Source organism: Mus caroli, chromosome 16 (assembly GCF_900094665.2).
Source record: "Mus caroli chromosome 16, CAROLI_EIJ_v1.1, whole genome shotgun sequence".
NCBI lineage: Eukaryota > Metazoa > Chordata > Mammalia > Rodentia > Muridae > Mus > Mus caroli.
Window position 1 is genome coordinate 28,754,162 of NC_034585.1, and position 21,377 is coordinate 28,775,538.

At 36.7% G+C, this 21,377-nt stretch overlaps 1 protein-coding gene and 1 long non-coding RNA gene across 25 annotated transcripts in view; one reads left to right on the forward strand and one right to left on the reverse strand.

The window, feature by feature from the left end:
• Positions 1–15,392, reverse strand: part of LOC110311709 — a 38,584-nt gene extending 23,192 nt beyond the window's left edge. The window contains exon 1 of the long non-coding RNA XR_002379987.2: positions 15,347–15,392. This is a non-coding gene — a long non-coding RNA (uncharacterized LOC110311709). The remainder of the gene's footprint in view (positions 1–15,346) is intronic.
• Dlg1 (discs large MAGUK scaffold protein 1) overlaps positions 1–21,377 on the forward strand; it is a 201,151-nt gene that overhangs the window by 85,488 nt on the left and 94,286 nt on the right. For 2 of the 24 annotated variants that reach the window (XM_029470494.1, XM_029470495.1), the window contains exon 1: positions 3,987–4,870. The exons of 18 other annotated variants lie outside the window; for them this stretch is intronic. In XM_029470494.1, the coding sequence (XP_029326354.1) occupies positions 4,637–4,870 (234 nt within the window). In that variant the 5' untranslated portion in view covers positions 3,987–4,636. Of the gene's footprint in view, positions 1–3,984; positions 4,871–21,377 lie in introns of those variants that run through there. 4 more of the 24 variants (XM_029470496.1, XM_029470497.1, XM_029470492.1 and 1 more) reach the window with 3 other exon arrangements.

Here is a 21,377-nt window from a genome sequence, read left to right on the forward strand (position 1 = left end):
TTTAGAATCAAAGGTAATCCTTTTTACTAAATGCTATAGGAATATAATCTTTCTGTTTCAAGTGAAAAATATGCAATTTGAAATTAACTCATTTTTATCACTATAGAGCATATACATTAGATTTTTCATTTTAAATGTATGTGCACTTGTGTCAGGTTGTGCGTGCATCACATACACAGACACCTATGTATGCACGCAAATGCACACACCCCTCTCCAGCCAGAGGATCTCCAGGAGCTGGAGTTATGGGCAGGTCGTAAACTACCAGATGTGATCTCTGGGACTCTAATTTGAATTTCCTGAAGGAATCGTCCATGCTCTTGACCACTGAGCCATCCCTCCAGATGAAAAAAAAATTTTTTTTTTCCCTGGTTTTTTCGAGACAGGGTTTCTCTGTGTAGCCCTGGCTGTCCTGGCACTCACTCTGTAGACCAGGCTGGCCTCGAACTCAGAAATCCGCCTGCCTCTGCCTCCCNAGTGCTGGGATTAAAGGCGTGCGCCACCACGCCCGGCGAAAAATTTTTCACATTCTCCATTTCTTGTTGGGATGGCCTAAAACTAAGGCCATATAATTTGTATACAATTTGGCCACTAGATGGTGCACATACAGAATGAATTTACTTACATGAAAGAGCAGTGTGTGTGTGTGTGTGTGTGTGTGTGTTTTCATTTTTCTAAATAAATAGCATTCTTTGTTCAATAAGATTACTAAATATGTGGTATTGAATTATACCTAAAGGCTTCTGGGTTTATTTGTAAGTTTAGAAATATGTTTGTAAATAATCAAGGACCTATTCTGTGTAATTTTTTGAACTATCTTTACTTCTGTTTAATTTTTCTGTATTATAAAATACATATTACATTCCTAACTTGAATTCCTATGATATTCAAGTTTTGCATAATGACCATTAAATATATATTTTGCTGGGTATAGTGCACACCTTTAATCCCAGCACTTTAATTCTAGGGGCAGAGGAAGGCAGTTCTTTATGAGTTCAAGGTCTTCCTGGAGTTCCAGTTCAGCTAGGGCTACACAGTGAAACAATATGCGTGTCCATGCACATGCACATACATGCACATGCATGTATATTGTATTGGTCTAAGTTCTCTAGAGAAACAGAACTGCTAGAATGAATATATATATATTTATTATATGACATATATCTTATATATAAGTCTTAGATAGATAGATATCTTACAAAGCTATGGTCCAGCTGTTCTAACAATAGCTGTCTCCTGACAAAAAGTCTAAGAATCCAGTAGTCATTCAGTCCATAAGGCTCAGTATCTCAGCTTGTCTTAAGTGCATATCAGAATCCTGAAGAAGTAGGCCCTAAGAGTGAAGGAATGTACTTGCCAGTTAGAAGTGAGAGCAAGCAGACAAGGATTAAAACCTTACTTCTTCCATGGTTTTTATATAGGCTGCCATCATATAAGGTAGGTCTTTCTACTTCAAATGATTTAGTCAAGAAAAATTTCTCACACTTGTGCCTAGAAGTTTGGCTTTAATTAATTTCAGATACAGTTAAGTTGACAACCAAGAATAGCCATCGCATGTATGTGGATGTGGGTTTTGCTTTACTAAATGAAGCTTTCTCTAGCTGCTGAGGTTGGAATTCTAGTGTGGAATGCTAGTGGGAAGATGGCTCAGTAGGTAGGAGCACTTGGTGCTTTTCCAGAGAACTTGAGTTTGGTTCACAGTGTCCACGTTAGGTGACACACAACCACCTGTAATTCCAGCTCTAGGGGACCCAACGCTCTCTCTTCTGGCCTCCATAGGCACTAGCACACATGGCAGACACAGAGTCACACAAATATATGAATAGATACATTTAAAGGAAAAGTTAAAGTGTATAAAATGTTAATTTCTGGGTATCCTAAGAGGTTAAGAGCAATTATTTTTGTTGGTTGCTTTAGGTGGCATCTTACTTTTTATTCACTATTTCAGACAAGCTTTCCAGGTTTTTCTATAATGAACTTAAATTTTGTTTTAGTGAGGTTAATCTTTCAGTTCTTTTGTGGAATAAATAAGGCAACTGTAAAGCAAAAATACATCCTTGACCCAATTATGATGTTGATAAGCACATTGTTTTGTGTGCGTGTACTGTTGTGCAGTCGATGACCTATATGAATCATAGATTTTTGTTCTTTGGGTAACAAGATACTTGTTTGTATAGAGTAGCTTTTTTGAGAAATTGGACGTTGTGTAGTAAATAGATTGAATAGACATACAGCATATTTAGTTGTGCTTTAGGGAAACTTGGAATGGAATGATCTCTCAACTTTGAACTGTACCTAAGCTCTTTGACTTTCTGGGATGAGTTCGTGGACACTGAGGATTATTCTTGTGTCTGTATTGGCACTGTTTGCCATTTGAGGAAGGAGGTTTGCATTTAGTATTTGTATTGTGTCCTTGTCATAATCCAGAATATCAAGGCCTGTATCAAATCTAGACTGTTATGTTTTGTTGGATTTTTTTTTTTGTCAGAATATATGGATCAGGACACATTTTGGAATCAAACTAATGACTATACTATCTATATGAACTATATTAATGAGTTCTTTATTAAATACTTGGACCATAATAACATTTTGTTTTTCAGGAGGTCTTTTCTTGTTCTTTTGGTTTTTTGTTTTTCGAGACAGGGTCTCTCTGTTAGCCCTGGCTGTCCTGGAACTCACTTTGTAGACCAGGCTGGCCTCGAACTCAGAAATCCGCCTGCCTCTGCCTCCCAAGTGCTGGGATCAAAGGCGTGCGCCACCACTGCCCAGCTTTCAGGAGGTCTTACTCTTTCCTTCAAAGAGGATTTTTAGGTCTGTATCAACTTTTAATGTTTTCATATATTCCTTTACTGAACATAAGTAGAATAGAGCCACAGTTTGCAAGCTGGTTTCCTGGTCCCTGGAAATAAACCCCAAACTCTAATCTCTCTGGGAAGGCATCTTATTCCTGAGAATCCCATGTGGTTCTCTGCTCTTTGGGGACATGTCTTAGGTAAGGTTTCAGTGAGATACTATGGACATCTTTTCTTCTTGAGCCAGATTTGCAATGGACCCAAGGGTGTGGCTTGTAATACTATGTCCAGTAGGTTACATTTAATTCCTGCCTAGAAGAACAGACATAAGAAAGATTTTGTCCACATCTGAAAAATACTCGTGACTGGGCCTGGAGTGTGTGTTGTATTCGTACAGGACTGAACATTGATTCAGTTATTATCAAATAGCACTTTTGTTTACGTATACGTTCTCAGTGGACATCTATTGTAACATATACTAATATAGCATAGCATGGCTTATACTTGAGGATGTTAAGAGTTACTTAGGGAGCTTTTTAACTAGCATTCTGGGAGCTAGAGAGATGTCTTAGTGGTTAGGAACAAGTTAATTCCTCCAGAGGACCTGAGTTGAGTTAGTTTAAGCAACCATAACAACCAGTTTCCAAACACCTGTAACTCCAGCTCCAAGGGACCTGATAATATGAGGCCCTCTCTGGCCTCCCTGGTCACTTGCAGATGTGTGGCTTATACACATACACTGAGTCCTTTAGAGATTTTATAGTAAACACCAGGCAATTCTGAGGTTAACTACTATAATGAAAAAAAAAAAAAAAACACAGCAAAAAAAAAATCATTGATTTTTTTTAAATGCTTATTAATTTAGAAATCAAGCAGCATTACTTCATGAGCCAGAGTAGTATTTATACAGTGTTTCATAATGAAAGGAATTATTGGTGCTCTTTTGCACATTATAAACTCACAATCTTATAACTTTAATGATTATTATATGCCAGAAGACAGTGCGTATTACTCCTTAACAGTTCTTTTTATCATAAAAGTTCCAGTGGCCATTTATGTATTTTACTGATTAATCTGTTCTAGACTCAGTAGTTAAAAATTAGAAATTAATACACTATGTAAAATGATTTTGCTAGATTATAAACAAATTTCCCTAACATTAGATCTTCAGAATTCAATACATGGTATCTTCAAACAATTTGAAAACCAATGCTAAATAATGTAAGATTCATTGCAATGTCAAAATTTATGAATAGCAAATATTCTTTTAATGAGATCAAAGCTGTTAGCAGAAAGAAGCCTTATATTTAAAATTCAGTTCATATTTATAATTTATGTAAGCAGTGAAGATGCCATTGGATTTTACACTACGCTGATGGAAACTTAGTAACCCGGGCTTTCTCCACCCAGTGCGTTAAATCAGTCATCCCCCAAAGGGTCTTGGTAGCCCAGTGTTTATAACCTCCTTCTTTACCTGCTAATCGACCTCACTTCCTGGATTTCAGTCCGGGTCTAGTTATCAGCTAACAAAAGAACAGCTTTTGGTTCCTGCAGACGCTGGTGAAAAAATAATCACGAGAAAGAAATCCACCTTATGTCGTCTTTTTCTGTCTGCAAAAATAAACTCAGCCACCATACAGCTAACAGGTACAGAAGGAAGATACAGGCTCGGTCATAGGAAGAAACTGCAGAGAAAATGAGCATCATTTCTCAAGATTTTTATTTCCCTGATCTACAAGTGATGCTGCTGTAATTGTAGCTGCAGTTTTCACCGATCATTCACCACTCAGCAGCTGGTAGAGAAGTAAGACTGCTTGGCAACCACCTGCAGGGCTGCAGAGATGAATTACATTTTCGGAAACAACACACTTCTGTACTCTCGCGCCAGTCGAGGAGGCAATGCTAGCTCTAGCCATGGCTCAGTAGGCCCTAAGCAGAAACACTGGGCAAAAAAGGGCTCGTCAGATGAACTGCAAGCCGAGCCAGAGCCTTCCCGCTGGCAGCAGATAGTTGCTTTCTTCACTCGAAGACACAGCTTTATTGACTGCATCTCGGTAGCCACCAGCTCCACCCAGGTAACAGGCCACTTGTTGAAATTATTTTCAGTATATTTATGTTCATATTTGCTTTGCTACGATGTCTTAATGCAGATTTATTATTAAAAATGAATCTACTGTGTTGTTATCTTGGCACTGAAATTTTATGTTTTTAGTCCATCTATGCAGGTCTTTACCACAGAAGGGGAAATGAAAAACATTTCCCTTATGTTATGTAATACTAAACAAACAGTCTCAGATTCTACTAAATGACTTCTCTAAAAATGTAAAGTCATTAACATGTGAGTTAAAATACAAGTTAATGCTCATCTTATTTTTAGATGGTGTTAAATGTTATGAAGAATGATGTTTGAGCAAAAGATAATCACCTATTTAGTTTTTGTATGCTGGTAGGTAATCCTGGGGAGGCATAGTAAGAAACAAAAGGTAGCTTAAATATTTTCATTTTTAATGTTTTGAGAATAGGTTAAATGTAATACAGTTAGCTAATATAATATATATTTATCTTAGTTAAATTTATTTATTCAAGATATTAATGACTATCCATTTTAAAAGTACATCTTGTCTAAGAATAATCTGGAATTAGTAAACTTGTATAATTGCATAGTCATGGAATATTTTTAAAACATTCATATTTTAAAGATGCTAGCAAAAAAGTCCCAATTTTTAAAAAGTCCCATAAAATTCTTTCTTTAAGGGGAAATGAATATTGAATGTAGGAGACAAAAATAAACAGTTGAATGAATGCTTGTGGTTTGGTATAAAAGAAGACAAAAGGAAGTATTAATATTTTAATATATATTTTAGCAGCAAATCAATCAACTAGTGAAAATAAAAGGGTAAAAAATAGTCTAAGAACAAATTGAGAATGGTTTTTCCTTTAATGTCAGTAATTCTTAATATGTATACAGATGCATATATGATCTTTTGGGCCTTTAAAAAATAAATTTCCTTTAAAGATTATTTTTTCACTCACTAGAAGCAGCACAGTAAATATAAATATAACTGCCAACCTGATTATTTGTTTTGGTTAGAGTTTTCTCACAATGTTTTGTGGTAGTAAAATATCAACTCCTAAAGTCAGAAAACCTACCCATTTCTTATATGCTTAAGATGAAATTACATATATAGTCACCAGGGTTCCTTCCAGCCAGAACTTACTGAAAGGCAATGACTGACTCTTAAATTAAAAAGTGACTGCTCTGAGCACTTTTTTTCCTGCTTCTGATCATAAAAGGATGAAAAGATTAAAGGTTAGTGCTATTAGTTGTTACAGATAAATATTAAATAATATTTTCATAACAATAAAAAGATACCCTAGTCTTTATGGTTTTATAAATAAACTACTGTTGCATGTACATATTGATATATTTGATGTTCATCTTAAGGACATACATGAAAAGACCAATAGTTCACACATAAAACTATTGAAAGCAGGTTAGAAGACAGATTAGAATACAGGAACCTGTACACTAAAATCGTAACCCCTATTACACCATTGATGATTATTACTCTCCCCCAAAGTTGGCCCCTGTAGTGTCTCTCTGCTGAAGAAAGAGATCGTTTCTCTTGCAAACTTCTTAACCAATGCTTCTCTTGGCCTTTTCATTACCTTTGTGTTTTGAGTCTGGAAGTAGAAAATCTTAGGCCAGAGGTTTTCACTTCTGTTTTTCCTAGAGGAGTCACATTGCACTTTTCTAACTGATGAGTTGTATAATTTATATGTTCAAGTTGTTAGTTATAATTTTCTGCTTTATATGATAAAATATAGTGGAACTGAGAAGGAACTCAAGACATGATCGGTACCTTATTTAACACAGGAGTGCATTTTTATAATAACTCAGTCTTGACAGTTTTGTAGCACCAGAGGAATTTGCATGTTGTTGTAGGGAGCAAAGTAGATGAATGACATGTCATAATTTGTTGAGCATATACTATGTACTTACTATGGATATAGTTTGTACTGTGGTTTGTAAATAGCAGGATCTCCTGTTTTGATGTTATCTGAAATGAACTTTTAAAATATTTCATAGGAAGATTTAACTTTTAATCTAAATTTCCTTTCACTGGGTTTAAAATATACTTTACCAAATTGGGGGTTGTTACTAAATTAAATTTCAATTATTTATCTCAAATTACTACTCTGATTCCCAAACACACTGTGCTACAAGTGAAAAGAAATTTTACTTACAGATTTATTTTAAGTACTTGTCTATTAGAAGTATTTATGTTCAAAACTAAGATTATGTGCCAAGTTCCATGGACTATCTGGAACATTTAGGAAGTCATATTCTGAATGCTAAGGAAACCAAATTATAAAGATCTACAAGATACCAAGTGCTTGGGCGCTCGGTAAATGTTTGTGTCTGTTTTAGTTCCCTGGAATGTTACTCTTGATATACCACACACAGTCTTCACATCGAAATATCTGTAGTTCTTCAGAGTGTCTTGCCTTTTTTTTCTCTTGCTTCATATTATCCTCCGGCCACACAAATCTCCTGTTCTCCTGTTTCCCTCGCCCCTCTACCTATCACCACTAGTGATAAAAATGTTGTTACATTCTATCTCCATTCATTTGGTTTTGCCTCAGAAGTTTACATTGTGAGTTGAGAAAGGGAACTTTTTAATTATTATTAAGACATATTTTTCATGAATTGGTTTACCTTGATATAATTTTTTCTTCAGAGACTTCATACTGCAAATGTCTTTGTTTTAAGTAGTTTGTGTACACACACACACTTAAAATTTTTATAAGCAGTGTCAAACATTCCTTTCCTTTGATTCCTCACTTCATCATTCTTCCTGTTCCTGTAAAGTAGTCACCATGGCAACCAAGAGATGCAGTTGATGTCATTACTAGTTTGTGGATGACTATACTTCATCTTCCTTCTTTGTTCATGATTTAAAAAAAAAAAAACTGCTTTTGGGGACAGGCCAGTGGTGACTCATATCTTTAAGCCCAGCTCTTATGAGGCTGAGGCAGACAGATCTCTGAGTTTGAGGCCAGCCTAGTCTACAGAGTGAGTTCCAGGTCAGCCAAGGCTACATAGAGAAACCTTGTCTTGAAAAACAAAATAAAACAAAACAAAAACCTGTGTATTGTAATCTCAAGTTATTCATCTTTTAAAAACTTCCACCAGGAAGATCAGTCCATAAACTACTTAAAACAAAGACTACTTGCAGTATGATATCACACAGTCCGTATTTCCTTTTTCTCCCTTTCTGGGCTTCTGCATCTATCTCTCTTAATCACTGGGACTTGGAGAGTATTTGAGTACCAACTTGACGTCTTTTCCCTGCCCACTATTTGTATAATCATTCTTAGTTAATTTCAGTATCCTTATATAATCTACCTAAAATCTTGACTTTTCTATTTTTGTTATCTTTTTCCATAGAGATCTTGGGTTTTCTGTCACTTGAACAATCTACTCGAATGATTGTGTTGAAGACTTTTCAACACCACTTGGCATATCACTTCAACCTCTGATGTAGGCATGTAACATGGCTAGCACTTTTTCTTCTCGGCTCACTTGTTCAGGCCTTCCACTACAATGCATTTTAATCCTCTTAAGATCCAGAGACCAGGGATTTTTACTGTCCTTTGCCACTCATCCATCCCTCATTACCTTGCTCAAACCTTTTCATAATCTCAGCTCTCTCCCACTTCCCGACACTCTATTGGAAGCATTTGTCCTAACTGCAGCTTTGCCTTCTTCACCAGGCCTGGGAACTGCCCATTAAGCCTGCACTGTCCCTTTCTAGGGAGCACCATTCTAAGTTGATAATCTTCCTCTGTGTCCTGCCTGGCCTGCTGCAGTAAGTGAACTGTCTGTTCCTAAAGCTGACCTTTCTCTCCTGCTCGATTATTCAAGGCCTCATCAGACTCCTTTTTCTTCTTCACCGTCGTTTGCCTTTTTCTGTGTATTAGGTAATTTCCATGAGCTGAAACACCTCTCACTAACATAAACAGCTGAAACCACCTCCTTGTACATTGTCAAATCCACTGGCCAGCTATTTCTCTTCATGTGACCTGCTATACAGATGAGTTTAACACAGTTGATTACTACTGAAGTTTTTTCACCTCTGACTCTTGGATGCTGATCTAACATTCTACTAGCTTCACTTTCCTTTGGAGTGTTTTCCTTTTTCTTACTGCTAAGTAGGGTACAGTCTTGTATTCTTGTGTGTGTGTGTGTGTGTGTGTGTGTTTTCATGTAATCTTATCCAGTCAGTCTTGTGCCATCACCATCAATCATCATCATCATCAAGATGTCTGTCTTTAGCTCAAAGCTAATCCTGTACAGTAGGCCTTGTATCTGTAGTTTCCTGTTTATCCAGTGTTTCCACTTAAGTAAGCATAAAAGATAATTTTATCTTTTTTCATCATTATTATTGACTTTCTTTGTTTTCATTTAACTTTAAATTTTTTGTTTGTTCATTTTCTTCTTATCATTGTGGTCTTTGATGGAAAGACAGTACATGTTCTTGCCTGTGCTAATAAGCATGCCCTATCACTGAGCTACATGTCAGTCTCGAGAGAGCTTTTAGCCTACTTCCTGTTCTTATGTATGCTGAGAATCTAAAAACAAAACCTGTGGGATTGCCTTTTTTCTTTTGCTCCATTTCCAAGATGACAGCAGATCCTGTTGGCGTTTGGTGAGGACAGGCTTCTCGCTCTGCTCCCTACCTGCCCCCAGCTAGCCAGTACCTTTCCTCGGGCATCAATCTCACTTTACTTTTATAACTTTCTTCGGAGTACTTACCTACAGACTGATTTTTGTTGTTACAGTCTTTATTTTATTTAAGTTTATGTCTTTAAAGATTTATTTTTAATTGTATGTGTGAGTGTGTGCATATGAGTGCAGGTGCAGTTCAGAATCTGTTTTGCTTACTAGCCTGGCAGTTCCCTAGAGGTAAGATTTTCTATTTATGTTTATGCTAATCCTCAGCTTCCATAACATTATTGGCAACATAACAACTACAACAACAAGTTACTAAATGAGGGAAGAAACAGACAAATCAACCTGAACTCAGAAGAGCTAGTACACATTTTTGTCTGTCTGTCTTCTGTCTTAATCTCTCCACAAAACATTTGTGTACTGACTTAGTATTTAGTAAGCTGATCCTCTGCCTGGTAACTCCTCTCTTACTTGTCCTACTGAAGAGGAAGAAATCCCAAGGGGAGGGAAAAGGTTTGGTTTTCTTATAGTCAGGGTGACTATGCAACTGTCATAGGCTTTAGATGGAGAGAGGGTACTATTAATAACTAAAGAGAGACAGTCAGTACAAATACATATTTCCTAGGCAAACAGACATATGGTTGGTTGCCTATTTATATCCATGTACCTTCTGACTTACAACTAGGCAACTGGTGTCAGTGTCCCCACCAAGACATCTTCATCTTGGAATACCCTAGAGTCCATCTTTGTTACCCATACATTTTCATAAAGCTGGTCCCAGATAAGAAGGAAGACATGATAGTCTTTATCTTTGAGAGGCTGTTTATATTTGGTAATGTATTTCCTTTGCACTAAACTGGAATATATACCAGGTAAATAGGCAGCCTTTTAAAACTAAGGTAGAAATGCCAACTCTGATCAAGAGTAGGGTTGTTTCTAAGATAAAAAGTGTAGAAATAGTCTGTTTAACTGGTTACAAAATGCTACTTTGGCCAGGAACATTTATTTGTTAATTCCTCACTCATAAGGCCATGAGCTTTGTAAGATTAATATCGTGACTCACCTTTGGAAATGTTCACCCTTTCACAAGAATACTATTGTTATATTTCTATTTGTCTTAAACTTTTTACAGCACGCCTATATGTGCTTAGTATTTAAGAACCAATTATTGATGCAGCAGAACACTTTGGAAATCACAGACACTGCACAAAAAGTATTTGTTTACAATAGTTATAGAAATCTTTACAAAATACATTATTGACCATATAACCTAGCAGTGATAATCCTTAAAATCTCTTCAAATTTAGTACAAAGTTTTATGCAGAGAAAACTGTAGATAGATGTTTGTAATTGCTTATCATTGTCAAAACCTAGTAGCAAGTAAGATGTACTTCAGTAGGTGATTAGATACACTTCTGACAGTGAAATAGTATCTAGCAGTAAAAAAGATTAAGCCACATGGAAGGAAAATGTTTACTACTAAGTGAAGAGAAAACAATCTGAAGAGGCTTTATACAATATTATCCCAACTCTGTGACATTTGGGGAAGTCAAAAAGAAAAGATGTGCGATTCCTAGGATTTTAGGAGGAGAGTGAAACTATCCTGTATGATTCTGTAATTTCAGATACATGCCATTACACACTTGGAAAACCAGAGACTGTCCAACAGCAAAAGTGAACCCAGCATAGACTAGACTCTGTGACAATGGTGGGTTGGTATAGGTTCATCTGTTGTAACAAATATACCACTCTGGTGCAGGGGGTTGAGTGGGTGACTGTACACAAGTGGGCCGAGGGCACGCAGGGACTTGCTGTACTCAACATTCAGTTTTCTGTGAACCTAAATCTGGTCTGAAAATTAAATTCTATTAAAAAATACAAACTTGCTATCTTAAATTTAGATTGGCTTAGTCTGGAGAACTAAATAGGAAAATTTTTATGTAAGTTTTCATCTGTGCAGCTTCTATATAATGTCTTGATATAGTTGGCCCTTCTGTCAAGGACAGATAGGCTAAGAGAAATACATTTCACATTTATGTATTTTAATATATATTCTAGGAAAATTTAAAAGTTAACTTTTAAAGTAAAATTTAAAGTAAACTTCTGGAAAAGGGTGGAGCCACTTATCTGGAGTTTTCAGGCTTCTTGAGCTTCCATTTGGGCTCCTGTTTAGTTTCAAGTAATGTTTCTCTTCTGAGATTTAGACTGTATGCAGGCTTCTTACCACAGTTTTGTTCTCTGTCATCTGCTGAACTATAAGCTTCATAGGGCTGGTCCTATAAAGATGTGCAGTTTCTTTTATATTCCTAGAGCCTAGCATAGTGAATGCCTTGATAAATATTAGTTGAATAATACATAAATTAATTAGTAAATAAATGAAGGTGCTTATCTCCATTTAATATAATGGTTGCAAGGAGCTTCTCAATATGATTTGGTCATTATTATTTTCACAAACTTTATGTAGAACTATAGTTAAAAATTGGCACATCTACACCGAAGGTTTTGTAAGATAAAGTGTGTACATTGCCAAAGTACTTGAAATTCTCTGAGGGAAAAAAATTGTATGTGGAACCAACACTCAAAAGCACTGGCTAGCTGGCAGTGGTAGTGCACTTCCCAGCATTAGAGGGACAGAAGTAGGCAGAGCTCAGATTTCGAAGCCAGCCTGGTCCACATAACAAGTTCCAGGGTAGCCAGGGTTGCACAGAGAGACCCTGTCTCAAAAGACAAAAGCAACACCATGAAAAGACCTGGCACCAGGCACACGTGGTACCCTAACATGCACAAAAGCAGGACACTTGCACATATACACTGAAATGGATAAAGAAGTATATGAGGTGTTATACTCTACATATGCTAAACTTAAATTTGTATCACTAAAACACATTTTAAAAGATCTTTTGCTATATTATAATCCCCAACGTTATTATATAATTTTCGAATTTTGAGAAAGGTAAAAATAATTGTTCAGATCATGTAGAAAACAGTAGTTTATAATTACCAACTTGTTTAAGAAACTTTTAAATATACCTACTGATAATGATCATTTTACAGTGACATAGAAGTTAATGAACAGAAACGGTGGTCCTGTCTTATGGATGGTTACATAATTGGCCATCATATCTGACAGCAGGGGGTTTTATTTTTATTTATTTATTTTTTTTTTTGGTTTTTTGAGACAGGGCTTCTCTGTATAGCCTTAGCTGTTGGATTTTATTTTTTAAGTGAATGAGTGTGTGCACATGCCATGTGTGTTCAGGTCACTGTGAAGGCCTGCAGAGGATGTTGGATAACATGGAACTGGAGTTCCTTCACATTGTGAGCTGCGTGATGTGGATGCTGGGAACTAACCCCCCCCCCCCCCAAGGCCTGGAAGGAACAGCCAGTGCTCTTTACTACAAACCAGTTCTTCAAATATAGAGCTAGAATTTTAAAAGGAATCCTAGTGCTCTTAAAAGATATTGCCACTATATTCATCTTTAGCAGAGATGGCTCAAAAGTTAGGAACATGGCTGCTCTTTCAGAGGACCCAGGTTTAATTCCCAGCACCCACATGGCAGTCACAACCATCTGTAATTCCATTTACAAGGGATCCAGTGCACTCTTCTGGCCTCCTTGGGCATGAGGCTTCCAAGTGGTATGTAAACATATATGCTTAGGTAAAAGACCTGAAAGCATGAAATAAAAGAAAAATAATTTAAAACATTTTTTGTCAAGTACCAAGTTGTTTGCATTTCTGAACAGGTTTTTGTTTTTGTGTATCATATTTGTGAGACTTGGTCTATTAGTTTAGCCGTGTAGCTGTGAAAACATAATGATCATTGTACAGTACAAGTTTCTTAAGTGGTTTTCAGAAAATAACTAAGAGATTATAATCTGGAATTTAAATTAAAATGGATCCCTTTTTGATTTTTGTATACTCTGACTATTCTTTGTAAAACCATCTACTATAATAAAAGATTGTAAACTTGAAATTGTTTTAAGAGTATTTTGGAAACAAGTAAGAGACATATCAGTGGAGTGCTATATATTACCTTCACTGTTAGTGACCGCAGTCAGTAAGGGTCATATACCACAGTGCTTCTGACTTCAGTAGCACCCTCAGGGTCTTCAGTCATCAATCAGCACAGACATAATGATGGCTACCACCATTATTAGCACTTCCACAAAATACTGTGGCATTGAAAGTAAGGACTTTGAAGGAATTGATCTAATTGCAGAGTAAAAAAGAATTCTGTCCTAATTTTTAAAAAAAAATTAACGAAAACAGGTAGATTTTTAACCTTAACAGGGTCAAGCCAAGAGAAAAAAAACAAAACCCACAATAATTATACAAGAGAGAATGCAACAGAAGATTATCTGAACAAGTATCAGAGCTGGGCATGGTGGTGCATGCCTTTAGTCCCAGCACTGCTGAGGCAGAGATGAGAGATGTCTTTAATTTGAAGCCAGTCTAATCTACCTAGAGCATTATAGGCCATCCAGGGTTCAATAGTGAGATATGTCTCAAATAAGAGAAAAATAAACAAAACAAAAACAACAAAAATTGTACTAGAAAACTAAAAGGTCTAAATAGGAATATCATAGTAAACTGGAGAGTAACAGTGAGAAACACTATCTTAAGAGAATATGTGTATGGACTCAACCGTGCAGAAAGAACCTATAGTTGGTGTCTGTTCTAAGTACAACACTACAGGGAACAAGACTAAGAAGTGTATGTATTCAAAATCAATTCCATAGTCTGTGTTGGTAGTCACATAGTTTTATTCATCCCACACACATAGTTTCCTGCGATGATGAACATAAAGAAAAAACTTAAAACAGAAATCTTTGCTTTTGTCAACCTCATATCATAATAGAAGACAATATAATTACAAAAAATAAGGTATTCTGGAAGAAAAGTTAGGAGGAAAGAGGAAAGATATGTGGGTAGGTAATAAAATTGCTGATGGAGTCTTTGATTCAAAAGTGATCATTTGAGTAAAGACAGGAAAAATTCCTAGACTTGAGGCTTTAGCTGTCTAAGCAAGAGCATTCTTGGAAGAAAGGTAACTAGCAAGTGGGAAGGTATGGAGTAGCAGGTCACTGGAGCTGAAGCAGTAAGTGGAGGGAGAATGTAAGATCACTAGCAGAGCCTGATCCACTGGGCACTTAGAGAGGAGTGATGAGAACAGAGCAGCTGCCATTGCTACGAAGCATTACGAGCCTACTGTAGCTTGATAGTTGATGAAGTCCTTGGTGATGCATGTTTATCTAGCCAGTTCTGAAAATATCAAAGATAAAGGCATAATATAATTGATAACCTCCTCCCTGTGTTAATTATATAACCATATCTTTAAATTCAGTCTTTAAGGCTCTGTTTTTAAGTTTGTAGTGAGTGAGTCATCCTTTTTAGAGGCTGTTAGCTGAATGCTAATATAAATACCATCTTTTCATAAAGAAGAGAGCAGAAACCTTAATTTTATGAATTTTCAACTGAAAATAATAGATTCGTGAGCTGACTTGTCTGTGTAAACTATAAACAGTTTCACATCTGTGCTTCTAAAGTAGAATTAGTTACTAGGTCTAGTTTCCTATTTCCCACAGCTATTTTAAGTTTTTAAAAAATATTTGCATTTTGATACTTTTTGTGATTTATTTAAAAATAAGCCTGATTTTATACACTCTTCTGAGGCATTGGCATGGATGTCATACATGGTTGAAGTACTTTTTTTTTTTTAGCTAAACAAGTTTATATTAAAGATGTGATGTGTTTGCAGTGACGGTGGCAAAGGGCGTATGAATCATAAGAAAAATATTAAACCATGAAAAATACCTTTTGTCCTGTGATATTGATCCTCTCTTGAATACAGTAATTCCCAAGTGCAGTTTGTATAAATCGACTTTGCTGTATTTTATCTTCTGCAAACATTCAAAGGCTTGCAGGTTTTGCCTGGTTTCTTTTTTTTTCTTTTAAGTAGCTGCTTTGACATTTAATCAGAAGCATGCCTCATTATGGCATAGTAGATCTTTAAACAAAGGACCAAAGAACCTGGATTAAGAATTCTAACCATGTGTGTACAAAGTCAGTCTCCTTAGTCACCAGCAGTAGCCTGGATGGTTACTTTGGTTGCCCAAGATACTGGTACCAAAAAATTTGTTAATTCATTTATTTCACTTTTCTTTGAAAATACAGTATATTTTTAGACGTTTTGTTTTTTGTTTTGTTTTGATTTGATTAGTCTTAAGTTCATTTTACTGAGTATATGAAGCATGTTAATATGAAATGTAAACATGTAGCTTCTTGGTATCGTAGTTTTATTTATCTTGTCAGTTTTACATTCTGAAAATCATTTTTTGTTATTATATTTATTTATTTTTTCCGAGTCAGGGTTTCTCTGTATAGCCCTGGCTGTCCTGGACCTCACTTTGTAGACCAGGCTGACCTCGAACTCAGAAATCCGCCTGCCTCTGCCTCCCAAGTACTGGAATTAAAGGCATTTGCCACCACCGCCCGGCTTTGATTTTATGTTTTATCTTTTGATTACAGGAGATTAAGTTTTAAACCCAGGGCTTCATGCTTGTTAAGCTAGTATTAAACCTCTGAGCAAATCTCTTCCAGTCCTGAAAGTCTTAAATGATTAGCAAGAAAAATAAATATTTGAATAGTACTACAGCTCTTTCATATCCAAGTCCAATTATTATCTAGGAAGTAATTTTTAATTGCAATTGTGAGAATTGTTTTGTTTTATTTTGTTTTGTTGAGACCATTTTATGTTGACCAGGCTGGCCTTGAACTCACAGAGAAAAGATCTTCCTGTCTCTGCCTCCCAAGTGCTGGGGCAAGAGGCACGCACCACTGTGCTCAGCTGCGGGTATTATTTTTAATAGTCCTCACATCCCATCAGTTTCCAGGTACATTAACTCTACTCTCACGGGTTCTATCTGACTATTCATGCCCATTTTCACCAGTGCTGCCAGTTGGGTTATGCTAGGCTCACCATGTGTGTATATTGTTGAATGCCTAAAAGTGAGGGTCAGTATTACATTGTCATAAATGAAGATGTTCACATACTTCAGATGACATAAGAATCTATATTTTGAGTGCAGGTTTTCTAAATTAAGACCTTAAGTTAGTATAAAAAAAATAAACCTATGTAGAAAATTAGTACAATTTTGTTAAATCAGTTTAAACATTTTTTCAGGTAATTGCCAGTGTGATTTTTTTTCAAAAGTACTTGACAATGTATAATCTATCCAATTATTTTATAGAAATGTACAATTTTCTGCAGTGTTCCTTCAGACAGTGTTAATATTATAACCTCTGTTGTCATGGAAACAAGTCTCCGAAGGCAGCCTTAGAGGCTAATGATTCTGTGGTGTTGCTATGGATAGAAACAACTGAGACTGTTGCTAGTCATGTGACCAAGGTTTTTAAAAACAATAACAGATCTCGATTGAGCTGATTTTTACTGAGTGATACAAATAGAGCAGGACAGGAATGATGTAAGGGTCATTGTTTTCTACTTGATTTATAGGGTTATAGAAGAGTGTTAAGGTTTAAAAGGCCATTATCCACTCTTTTCTGAAAATAACCTAAATATAATGATTACATTGTTTTGCCTCATTGTTTAAACAATACATGTTGATGCATTATTATATTTGACATTTTCCAGTTTAGAATCTTCTACAGCCCCTAAGCATTTTATTACATTCTCAAATGTATTTAAATCCTCTTCATCTCCTTGCTCTATTTTGTAAAATCAAATATTTGACATCCTTTATCAATTTTCATTTGATTATTAGGGTTTTTTAGGGCTGTATTTTGTTTCAAGTGAATTAAATGGATTTTTTTGTTACTCTGTCATTTATGACTTGGATATTTTATTTGTTGGTAAATCATTGTTGATTAAGTATTTGTATGCTGAAGAGGTAGGGACACACGGTCTTTCACAGAATTCTTAATTCCAGGTGTCTCTTATAGACTGTGAGATAAGGTGTCATAGGTTGTTGTTGGGAGTTTTTTGTTTTTTTTTTAAAGAACCAGAATTTAGATCTTGTACTGGCTGTTTTTGTGTGTCAACTTGACACAAGCTGGAGTTATCACAGAGAAAGGAGCCTCCCTTGAGGAAATGCCTTCATGAGATCCAGCTATGAGGCATTTTCTCAATTAGTGATCAAGGGGGAAATGCCCCTTGTGGGTGGGACCATCTCTGGGCTGGTAGTCTTGGGTTCTATAAGAGAGCAGGCTGAGTAAATTAGGGGAAGCAAGCCAGTAAGGAACATTCCTCCATGGCCTCCGCATCAGCTCCTGCTTCCTGACCTTCTTGAGTTCCAGTCCTGACTTCCTTGGTGATGAACAGCAATATGGAAGTATAAGCTGAATAAACCCTTTCCTTCCAACTTGCTTCTTCATCATGTTTGTGCAGAAATAGAAACCCTAAGACAGATCCTTTCCAAAGAAAGTAGATTCTAGAACAGAACAGGCTCTGAAAAAGAAGGGTACAGTGGGGTTTAAATGTAACATAAAGAGAATAACGGTTTGTCATAAGGGATATGGGGAGCAACTGACTGTGTGTGTGTGTGTGAGTGTGTATATTGTGCTTGGCTTTAAAATTTGAGGTGAGTGTATAGCATTGCCTAATTTTACATGAACTGCAACTCTTACCCTAGTCTTAGGACTCCAGTGTGCACTTACTAGTGTAGAAGTACTCTGTACTACTAAACCATTACCAGGGGATTGATACAGCTCAAGACTAGAACAACAACAAAAAACAGACCAGGAGTCTCAGAGATAATAGATACATTCATGTTCACAACCTTCATTGTGCTCATAAGTTTCATATGTGTTAACTTATGAGATTGTATACATTAAATTAAATATGTACTGTTGGGGCTGGAGAAACAGCTTTGTAGTTTGAGAGCACTGGCTGCTCTTTAAGGTCTTTGGTTCAGTTCCCACTTGGCAGCTCACACCCATTTGTAACTCTAGTTCCAAGGAATCTGACACCCTCTTCTGTTCTTTTCAGGTAGTGTATGTGTGATGCAGCCAAAATATCCATACACAATAAATAATTAAAATATGTAGAGTTTATACTAGTTATGCTATAGTAAAATTGCTTATAAAAATTGTACAATAGCCAGGCAGTGGTGGCACACTCCTTTAATCCCAGCACTTGGGAAGGCAGAGGCAGGTGGATTTCTGAGTTCGAGGCCAGCCTGTTCTACAGAGTGAGTTCCAGGACAGCCAGGGCTACACAGAGATAGTGAGTGGAACTCTTATTCCTTGATTCCTGGACCTATGGATCCTGGCTATGGGGGAAACTGTACCATATATCGAACATATATTCAAAGCATATACTGCCTTCTGAAGAACTCTGCTCCAGCCCTCCAGGCTGTTGCCACCTAATTGGCACTGTAACTGCTGCTTCAAAAGGCCATTCTATCTTTCTATCGGACCAGCTGCTTCAGGATGATGGAGAACATGGTAAGACCAGTGGATTCCATGATCCTGGGTCCACTGTTGTACTTCTCTGGCTGTGAAATGAGTTCCTTGGTCAGAAGCAATACTGTGTGGAACACCATTACGATGGATAAGGCATTCTGTGAGTTCATGGATGGTGGTTTTGGCAGAAGCATTACATGCAGGAAAGGCAAATCCATAACCAGAATAAGTATCTACTCCAGTAAGAACAAAACACTGTCCTTTCCATGGAGGAAGTAGTCTACTGTAGTCAGCCTGCCACCAGGTTGCTGGCTGGTCACCTCGAGGAATGGTGCCATATCTGGGGCTCAGTGTTGGTTTCTGCTGTTGGCAGATCTGGCATTCAGCAACAGCTGTAGCCAAGTCAGCCTTGGTGAGTGGAAGTCCGTGTTGCTGAGCCCAAGCATAACTTCCATCCCGACCACCATGGCTACTGTGTTCATGTGCCCATTGAGAAATGACTAGGATGGCTGGGGAAAGAGACTGACTGTCCATAGAACGGGTCATCTTATCCACTTGATTATTGAACTACTACTCAGCTTAAGTCACCTTTTGGTGAGCATTTACATGGGACACAAATATCTTCACATCCTTTACCCATTTGGAGAGATCTATCCACATCTTCCCCAGATGTCTGGGGGAAAAAAGTACAACAATTTTAAGACTCATAATTACCACAATTTGATAAATATGGCAGTTATTTTGTAGCATTATCACTTAGTTTGGATTTGTCTGTTTGAATAGATTCTGTTAATTGTGTTTGGTGGAAGAAGGGGATTGGATGGGGTAGTTGTGGAGGGGTAACTATCATTTGAAATGTAAACAAATAAAGTGATTCATTTAAAAAACGAAAGAATGAATCACCAAAGTGAACGTCAGTACTTAACTTCAGTCTCTCCAGTTACGAGTAATGTTACCTCTGGTCACTTGGTTAAGATTCTATCTGTTGTGTTTTTCCAGGTTAGTATTTTGAGGAGTTACATTATCGTGTGTGTGTGTGTGTGTGTGTGTGTGTGTGTTCTGCCTATATGTATGCCAATGCACCTGCTTCCTACCGCAAAAGATATCAGCTCCCCTGGAACTGGAGTCACCTGTGTGGGTAAATGAGACTCAAACCCAAGTTCTCTTCAAGCAAGAATAGTTAGTGCTTTTAACCCCTAAGCCATCTCTCCAGCCCCTTATTTTAGCCTTTTAAGTATATAATTGGGTGACATTAAGTATATATTCACAATATTATGCAAATCCCTTCTCTACTTCTTTGGGGGAGAGGAGATTGAATTTCTTTGCATCATTAACTCTAATGGCTAAAAATGTGTGAAAATAAAATAAATTCAGATAGCCAAGTCCAGCAATTCTAGTTCACTAATCGGTGTTACTATTTTTACAGTTAATATTCTTACTGAAATCCCAAGTGTCTTTAGAGCTTATTCGCTGTGTTTGTCCTGTAAAGGATGTGCTGATGGAAGGTGCTTTCTTTTGTGTTGGTATACACAGATCTTCTACCTCTCGTCATGCGTTTATTCGGTTATTATCATCAGTTGGAGAAGTCAAATTCAAAATCAAAGCAAGAATGGGGACAGTCACAATCCTGACCCCAGTTAATGTTTCAAACTTTTCTTCTATTTTTCTAAATTTCTAAATTTCTATTTTTCTAAATTTCATCTCTCTCAATATTATTAGCAGTATTCTACCTGATTTATAAACAATTGTAGATTATTTTAATTGCTTCATAACAGTTAATGTTAGTGGTTAATTTTACTTAAAATACCTTTGAGTATTTAGGATATTAGAGAATTCCCCAGTATAAGAACTGTTTTGAGAGAATACCTTAGAAGGTTTTTGGGGGGGGCGGGGGGCCTTTTGTTTTGTTTTCGAGACAGGGTTTCTCTCTGTAGCCCTGGTTGTCCTAGAACTCACTCTGTAGATCATTCTGGCCTCAGACTCAGAAATTTGCCTGCCTCTGCCTCCCAAGTGCTGGGACTAAAGGCGTGCGCCACCATTAAACTAAGTCAGAGTTCAGACATTTTTGTTTTAAAGAATGTTTATATTTACTGGGAAATTACCTTTTCTGAACTTTCCCCTCCACTCTTCCCAGATTATTTCTGTCACATGAAGGCAAGCAGTGTTAGTGGGTTAGTGACTTCACAGGAGCACCAGGCAGACAGTCAGGATATTATTGTTCTTGGTAGCAGAGTTTTAATAGTATGGATTATTTTCCAGTGATACAAATTCATTTTGGAAATTTTCTTTTTAATATTTTTCTGTGGATTTATAAGATTATTTGCATAGTAGGCTAATAATTTTTTTATTTTAATATGAAAAGTGGAAATAGTCAAATAACTTCTGGATGCTAGAAGAGCATCTGTCTACAAAACAAGCCCAT